Below are 9,213 nucleotides of genomic sequence, written 5' to 3'. Positions count from 1 at the left end.
AACTCTGTACTGTGTATAATTTCCTTGACAAACCCTTAATCTCTGTGTGGCACACTGAGTTCAGTTTTGACAACGTGACGTCTACATCAGCTTACTGTAACCTCTGTGTTGCAGGACTTGTCTGTCATGTACTCTGTGGCTCAGTGGAAAACGGTATCACTCGGTTTTCCCTGTTTCTGACACTCTGCGTTCACTTCCTCCACAGCTAATGTGAAAAGACACCATGGAGCCAGATTCATGTGCAACAAGCTGCTTCTGTCTTCCTCGCTTTGCCTCCGCAACTTTTTACTTTCTGCTAGTCTCGAAAGCCAAAGTGTTTCAGTGACTCATTGTCTCAGTGGTTCAAGTGAAGAAAAACTGGCTTTTGAATGTGTCAACATGTGTTTAACATGTGTTTGCCGCAGGCTTTTTAATAGCGAAGTCATTCTAAAAGCGATATAAAATGAAGTCATTTGTAGTGCTAGTTTTTTGTTTTTTTTTTCCAACTGAATAACTACATGTTACAGTTCACTGTAAAAGGAAACATTCGTCTTTTTGACAATCAAGTCTTTACATATTTACTGCTCATTTGTTTGCTTAACTAACTCAAGTTTAGTCCAGTTCTTTCAGTTGACATTCTGCCTCTGAGAAAAACAAACAAAAAACAAGGTTTTAGTCATGAATAAAAATGAGCACTGTTTAGAAATAAGTTTTTGTTTTATTTTTCAACTTAACTGGTGCTATCTTAGGTTTTGGATTTCTCCTCTTTTGTCTTTTCCACTGTCGTGCCAGCACCCTGAGCATATCCCTTTGGGGGAAAATTGTAAGATATGTACTGTAATTGAGTTGTCTCTTTTTGAGCGTGGGGGGAAAAAAATTGCTTTTGACTTGCAAATATTTTAGAAATAATTGGAATAAATGTCTTTTGGGAAATGTGCCTGGCATTCACAGTGTCCTCGTCCTTCTCCTCTGGAAAGGTTAATAGTATCAGATCTCAGTGAGTGAGTCAGTTGACATAACTGTGTCATTCGGTGATGGAAAAGGTTTGGTTGCAGACACCTTTTTTTTTTTTTTTCCAGTCAACAGGTCGGCTTTTACTCTTGTGAGGATTGACGCATGCGGTACAAGCCTGCTACAAAGATGAAAGTCAGATCTAAGGAGAGTGACCTTGCAGAAATATTTCAACAATTTATTTAGCAGGGTCATCTATGCATGTCTCCATTGCAAGATTTTTGCTAAATTTATTTTATTTTTTTTCCTCTCCCCTGTGTCTCACAGATATGGTGACATGGTCCCAAAGACGATTGCAGGAAAGATCTTCGGCTCAATCTGCTCTCTGAGTGGGGTGCTGGTAATTGCCCTTCCTGTTCCTGTCATCGTGTCCAACTTTAGCCGCATCTATCACCAGAATCAGAGAGCAGACAAGCGGCGGGCGCAGAAGGTTCAGGTGAACACAGTTTTATTTCTCTTCAGACGGGCCTCAGAGGTTTGGACCTACAGTCTTCCAGGCCACTAGGGGGCTCTGACAGCTTTATACATCAAACATACCTTACCTTAACCAACCCCTTATTGCACCTTGAGATCAGTAACTGCCCTCTTTTATCTCAGGACAGTTGACACGAGGATCATAATGATGAATTTGTAAAAATCTTAAGTGTATTTTTCACTCTTTTTTTCTGCCTCATCAGGTATGTTATATTGTTAGGTAATGTATTTTCTTGAATTCTTTTGCTGCCAACTAAAAACCACAAAAAATCAATAAAGCTGATTATGTTACTCACGATATGGCCCTTTAGACCAATTCACAGAGGTGCCTGTGGATTAGTTAAATTAGCTTTGTTTTATTTTTTGTGTTGTGTGTCCAGTGTAGTTAAGTAAGGTGCTAGAATCATGATTTTTCTCCAGCAGAACCCCAGCTTTGGGGCACTAGTATGTCATTCTTCTGTTCTGCTTGAAGCATCACTTAGCCATGTGTCTTGAACAACCAGAAGTAAACTAAAATTTGCCATTTATTATTAAAGCTGCAAAGAGCCTAAGCTACAAACATTTTTTTTTTTCCTTCATGCAAATCAAGAGAGGCAAAAGCGGTAAATAAAATTGACGCAAAATTGTATATGATATTCACAGCGAGTCACCATTTGGTTTTATGTCAAATAATGACTATCAAGTTGCTCTAGACAAAATTATTTCAATATAAAAAGATAAAAAGAAAGTTTTCTTTTGCATCTCCAGACAGATGAATGTTTTTCTGCTTCTTCAAGACAGTTTATTCGTTTCCAGGCCAAATAAGAGACGTAATCCCTCAAGTTATCTCTTGGTCTGCCCCAAGGCACTCATTAGATCCTCAAAATACCTCCGCTGCTATGTTTCAGCACGAAGAAGCTGCAGCTTCACTTCCCATCTTTTACTTTCTTTCATCGCTCCATACAAGGGAACCTCAGTTCAGCGTCTTGTACTTTCTCTCACTGCTTCTGTCCACACACTTCTCAGGGCTGTCTCGTGAACATTAGATTGTCATGAAATTCGAAAGCCTCACGTTGGACCACACAGCTTCTCACAAAATCTGTGGGAGAAGGGAAATGATGTCGCACTTATTTATTAAAGGATTATCTACATTTAAAATTCCATTTTCATCAAGTAGGAAAGATAAACATGTGCCAAAGGGATTTTCCACCGAGCGGTAATCCATAACCCATTTGTTACAAAGGGATTTATTAACATTATTGAAGTCTTTTGCTACACGTTCCAAAGCCAGACAAATGATCTCCAAATCACATCGTATATGAATCAGAATCTGAAATTCATCGGGTTGCACAAACACTCAGTAAACATATGAATCAAGCACACGGGCAGAATTTCATTTTGTGTGTATTTGGGCCATCAGTATAAATAATACAGACATAAACAATATCTGTATTATTGACTTATTAACTTTCAGCTGAATAATTCTATAAAATTAAGCTGCTTTTGCCCTACATACAGAAACGTCCAGTGTTTTGCTAATTTTGCTGCCTGTCAATTTAAACTTTTATTATTATATACATTCTTAGCCCTTAATTACCTGTGCTCTTTAAACTCTAAACTCTTTACCAAAACTTAATTCTTTCAATTCAGTAATTTCCCCTTTTTGCACTATTTCCACATTTTGTTCAGCAATATAATACAGTTGATTTTATACACTGTACAAAAATAAACTTTTCCTGTCTCTGTTTGACATTAGATCTAACCAGACCTTTCTGATTTTAGCTCCATTATGTTTGCTAAATATTTTACTGCTAAAAAAAATAAATAAAATAAAATAGAGTAATGAGACCACATGGAATCAATTTAAAGGAAAAAAATTAGAAGCTTTCAAGCTTGAAAACATTGTAAATGGAGAATGACTCTAATATTATCACCAAATTAACTAGAAAAGTGGCTTGAGGACAATAAAGTCGATCAGAAAGCCTTGATTAGTCCCGTAGAAAATGTGTGGACACTGTGACTCAGTTGTACTGATTTTGTCAAGAGGAATTAGCCAAAGCTGCACCGCGGCTGTGGACGATAACATCAGTTTAAATGAAGATCTACCCAATGCTATGCAGCTACCTTATGTAAACACTTGAATTTCACTGTAATTACAGACACATTTTTCACAAGATTGATCAACTTTCTTTTGAAAGAGTTTGGGATTTAATGACTCAGTCCCCCGTCTGGTATATGTCGCTGCCTTTAAATCTTTTTTTAAAAAGTCACTTTTATTTGCTGCATCCAAAAGCCAAACCGAGTGTAGTAGCATCAGCTGGCTCTCATACAAAACTGAGCTGGTAATCATAGTTTAAGGGCAAGCCTGACAGTTTTTGTTCGCCGTAGATAGATCGTGTGTTTGCTCAGAGCTGGCAGACGAGCACATGCAGACACATATTTTCAGAGTCCATCCCTCTCTCTCATCACTGCCATTCACGGCTCTTCAAAGCAAGGCCTTTTTTTTCCCCCCTCGCTCATCTCCTTCCTTCATCCATGCTCGTCTGTCCGCCGCTGCAATTCTCCCAGATCCGCACTTGCATTTCAGTCTCACCTTTCCTGTGATTAATGCCATCCATCTCTGGACATGTTCTCTGGTTGCTGTTTAAATCTGCAACTGTGACCTGACCGCTGCCCGAGTCTTAACTAAGTGTAACCTTGTCTGCCGAACAAGGCTCCTTTGTTCCACAGCCAACTGCTCAAGAAGGAGGAAGAGGAGAATTGGGAAGCTGAGGGAATTATCTAGACGGAAAATGGGTCGAAATGTGATATGAAGAACTAGACGGAGGTAAAGGAGGGGGGAAGGAGTGGGACAAGAAAGGCCAGAGGGAAGGAGTGAGCAGAGGAGGCAGAGGGAGCAGAGACATGGGATAGAGCTGGAGGCGATGCGTGTCCTGATGTTGTGTTCTTTCCTGAAATAACTATCACCCAGATGAGGTGCTGGCTGGAAGGAAAGTTTATGTCTGTAGGCCTGTTTATGTGTGCATATGCATCTGTTGAGTGAAAATCCCCCATCTGCATCTGATGGAGGGCTGCATCTGTGCAGCAGCGGCAGCTCCGTGTTTGGACCCACCTCACTTTCCGTCAGGTTCAGTCTTCTTGACCTCCGTATCACCTTCCCGCGCGTGTTCGCTGAGCCGCAGTGTTGCGCAGTGTCCTAAAACACTGCCACGCCACCAAACACCCACACCTTCACCCGCCGCCAATGAGGCACTGTAGCATGGTGCTGCAGATCTCATTAGCCAGCACTAAACGACTCTCTTCAGGCACTCTGATGTCTCGTTGGTTTGCCCCGCGGTGAGGTCAGTGATTTGCTTCAAGCACCAGGACATCCAGTGGATTGCTTTCCTCCCTTTCAAAACACCGTGACTGAAACACCTTCTCTCCGCTTTCATGATAATGTTGCACCTGGATGCTTTGATCTTCAAAACGACTTATTGCGATGGCAATTGAAGATCTAAGTGCCATGGATGATGGGAGATTTGCAAATGTGATATTTTAGATCGCTTAGATTTAATCGGTGCCATTTCCGACTTTAATTATCCAGCGTGATTAGGTGTTGCCACCATCCTCACAGTCCTGAGACCTGTTTGGTGTGCTCCAAACATATTGTTGCCCTCTAGTAAAAACAGGCTTTGAGAATTGATATTTCCAACTGCTAAATGTCTAAAGCTTTACTGTTTAAATCAGTGGTTTTCCACTCTACTGTTTTAAAAAAGTAATGATAAGTAACTTAACTTTAATTGCATCTCTACTAAAATTTTCTACTTCTCTTAGCTTTGTTCCACATCTTGTTGGGGATATTTGAAAGACGTTATTGGCTTACCATCTCACGCCATAATCACGTTCAAAACTGCTATAGATATTTTAATGATTTACAGAGAAGAAACAAATCTGTCTACTCCAGGTGCCCACAGAGAAATCAGTTCATCCTCTAGGAAAACTCAACAGGACAATGAATCTGCTTTTTAATATCTCATCCTGTTCATAATAAGTGAAAAGCGACTGAATAAGATTGTGCAAACCCTTTTTTTGACACGAGTTCTGCTTATTAGATGCTACATAACTTAAATATATATATATATATATATATATATATATATATATATATATATATATATATATATATATATATATATATATATATATATATCTCCAGTGTTTTAGCAGCTAACCTCTGAATGAGACGGCGGCCTCATCGTTGCATTGTCTACTTTTTCACTGCTAATGACAACTGTGATTCTTAATGCCCCTCCAGACTCATGAATCACTCAGGCATGCCACAGTCTTCAACACCCCAATACTGCTTTCAGCAGAACACGTAGTGTTTTTAATGCTCAATAACCTAAATGACATACGACCTTCCCTGTCATTAAACTAACCATTTGCAAGTGCCACTAGTCATTTGCCATGGCAAAAACATCATTTTCTCCACACTTCTCACCAACAAGTGGTCATGTTTCACAGAAAATTCATTCCTCCCGAGGTCATTTCTTAGAATAAGGCTAGGTTCAACTGAGAGCTAAATCAGAAAGCAATTTTTAGATTGCCTTTCACTTTATTGAAATGACGAAAGGAGAACAGATGGGACGGAAGGGAGGAGGAGTTATTGAGGGGAGGATGTGCAGCATTAGTCCCCAAGCATTTTCCAGCCTCCTCTTCATCTCTCTCCCATCACTCTTTTTCTTTTTTTTTTTTTTTTTTGGCCTCCTCATCACACGAGTCCTACTACCTTCCTACCCGCCCCCCGCTCACATCAATCTTCATTCAGGTCTAATTGTTAGCTGTGAGCCGAGCTCCCCTTACAATTAACCATCCATCTGGGTGGCGGTGAACAGACAGCCCCTGATCTATCTCACTGCACAGAGAGCAGCTACATGAGGATGCCACCAGTTGCTTAATGTAGCAGGAGGGAAAACCCACCAGAGGCTCAACGCTGGATCCCATAGTCTGTAGCGCAACAAAATGTTTCCCTCTCCATGTTAATTGAAATATATTTACTGTATTTTCCACCCCGGATTATAAGTCGCTTTTACTTAGTCCATTTTATTGAACTATACTTTCAGTGTTTGGATCATTATTTCACTAAATCTAAAGAAAGAGAACGAGACAAAGAAAGAAAGAGAAAGTGCCTTTCTCTGTTTCTTGTTCTTTTCTTTAAATCACCTGTTTTTTGTTTTTTGTTGGTTGTTTTTTTTCGCCTTCGCTCCGAAGGCTGAAGTCAAAAGTTGAAATGACCTTTGTCTGAGAGTGTTTTGGCCTTCTAGACAATCAATACAGTTGTCTGCGTGTTGCAATAAGATAGACCAAAAAAAGGAGGCAGAGAAGCGTTGATGGGCTACTTTGTTGAGCATGGAGTCAAGAGAAATGACAAAAAGAGAAAATAGGACCGCTTTGCAGACAGAGGCGCACTTTCATCCACAAAGAAGAGCCAAACCCTCGACCAGTGTTAGTCTAAAGCCGACCTGTCAACAGGCCAATAGTGTCGCTGGATACAGTTTCCTTAAAATCAATTTCACCATTCTTCAGGGCTTCCCATCTGCCTCCCCGATGGATTTTCGAAAAGTCCCAACTTTTCTTTCCTGCTCCCCGAAGGTCTAATACTGTATTCCTCTTTTTCTTCCTTATATTTGTATTTTCACACTGCAGCTCACCTAAAGCGGTTCAGACTTATTTCCTTGTGGCAGAACTGTCATTCTGTATGAAAGCAACTCTTAAGATGAGTGGCAGCTGCCAAACAAAATAAGTCTTCTCACAGTTATTTATGTGTGGGTGTGGAGGTGCTCTTCCTCATCAGATGGTCTCTTCTGTCACTCGCAGGGTTCCGGGGAAGGCCCGAGGCAGAACCTAAACCCGTCTCAAAGCTTGATTGCTCTGCTTTTTATGCAGCCAGATCTTACACACAAACCAAAACCACCGTCCCCCACTATGTGCTATGATTTTCTTATAGCTTTCCCTTTGGACCAAAAAAAGAAAAAAATTGTGTATGATGTCAGTGTATACAGCTTTTTATTTATTTGTTTTAGAATATTTTAGATTAGAGTCCTTGGCTGGCAGCAAATAAAATAAAGTATTTGCTCTGGCGTGACTCTTTTAGATGTGAGCTTCAAAGAGTTATTGATCATATAAAACAGAGAAATAAAAACAAACTTGGCGCTCACCGATTTGTTTATTTGCAGTTTTCGCATGGAAATGTTTAGGCAGGTTTAGTTGCTCATACTCGCATCACCACTATCATGATTTGTTGACAGTATGCTGTAAAAGTTTATTTTCTTTAAACTCTTGCTTTTCCAATGCTGATCAATTTAAAGTTTAACAAGAGCCAACATATTTTTACACTGAATAACACATCTGCTTGTGTTTGCTACTTTTTATTTTTCACTGCAGGGATCAAGTTTATTTTTTTAGTTATTTATTTTCCACTGTAATCAGGTTTTTAAAAGTGCATAAATAGAGTTGTTTCACCAAACAAGCCTCGGCGTTGGATAAATTTAAATGAGATGTTAATGGTATTCATTCAGAATCCACTCTGAATGAATATGTTTATTTATTAGCATTTAATTTGTAACCAAGGTCAATATAATACCACTCTCAAAGAACAGTGTTTTGGGGACTTTAAAGTCACAACATAAATATGATCATAAGTTGGAGCATTTTTTTTATCAGGGGAAAAAATATTTTCTGCACTCTTAGTCTTAGAAAAAAAAATAGACCATATAAATCTCCCTATCTTCCAATAAAGTATGCCAGCATAGGATTTCATGAAATAAATTGTCTAAATTATGTTTTAAATCCAGTTTTTGCTTTTCCCTTATTCAGCATGTATAACCCTTGTAATATGGAACATTCTGGTTTCTCATGAAAAAACTAATAAACAAATCTGAAATCTGTAAATATAGTGCAATGAAGGTAACACACACATAAAATGTTTCCCTTTGTGTTAAGTTGTTAAATGAAAATAACAGGATAATTTCCTGTTTTTATTTTATTTAGCAAACATATTAGTACAGTGCATGTTCTTATTATGCAGATATTACAACTTTACAGAGATTATTTTCTAACTTCATTCACTATTTTTTTTATATTTTATTTTCAAAAACACTGAAAATAAAAGGTGAATCACTTAAAGAACCAGAAACTGGAACATTTCTTGCATCTACTGGCCTCATTTGCATCTGTTTATATTTTAGTGGAATCTGATTCATGAATGGGAAACACAAAAGATGGAGAGATATTAAAAAAAAGAAACTAAATTCAAAATGGACAGCTTTGTGAATTTACTCATTTTATTCATCAGCGTTATGTGCTGTCAAAGTACTCTGTAGTTTTAGGTTACTACGTTTCCTTCCTTCTGCAGATGACTATATTTTTTCTGCACTAAGCTTTCTTCATATTGACTGCGGGTCGTCATTCTCTAACAATTAAGATGTTACTGAAGTAAGTTTTCAGACTAATTAGTTTCAGGCCACAAAGCAATATTTAAACGTACCTGGCTGTTTTTGAAGGCTTGAGCTGTCCGTACTCTTCAACACTTCGGTTAACAACATACCCTCCATCCGTGCTTAAAGATCGTAGCACAAGGTTGTTTGCTTGGTCCCCAGCTGGTGGGCTGTTCGACAGCTGGGGACCAATCAAATCCAGAAACTTGATGTTGGCCTCCAGGCGAAAAAGAGGATCAGAATACCATTTCTAATTTCTTTTCTCCTAAATTAGTTATGTCCTTTGTACTAC

General features: G+C 38.8%; 1 protein-coding gene across 1 annotated transcript in view; it reads left to right on the top strand.

Moving 5' to 3' along the window:
• Positions 1–1,013: 1,013 nt before the first annotated feature.
• The window catches only part of LOC106949176 (potassium voltage-gated channel subfamily D member 3), a 23,899-nt gene continuing 15,699 nt past the window's right edge, over positions 1,014–9,213 (top strand). Inside the window, exons 1-2 of the mRNA XM_015035281.1 lie at positions 1,014–1,022; positions 1,127–1,426. Of these exons, the coding sequence (XP_014890767.1) occupies positions 1,014–1,022; positions 1,127–1,426 (309 nt within the window). The remainder of the gene's footprint in view (positions 1,023–1,126; positions 1,427–9,213) is intronic.

The sequence above is a fragment of the Poecilia latipinna genome, unplaced genomic scaffold (genome assembly GCF_001443285.1).
Source record: "Poecilia latipinna isolate Pla-1442-1.1 unplaced genomic scaffold, P_latipinna-1.0 Scaffold330, whole genome shotgun sequence".
In the NCBI taxonomy this organism is placed as follows: Eukaryota; Metazoa; Chordata; class Actinopteri; order Cyprinodontiformes; family Poeciliidae; genus Poecilia; species Poecilia latipinna.
Note: the sequence above shows the minus strand (reverse complement) of the source record. Positions and strands in the feature narration are given on the sequence as shown.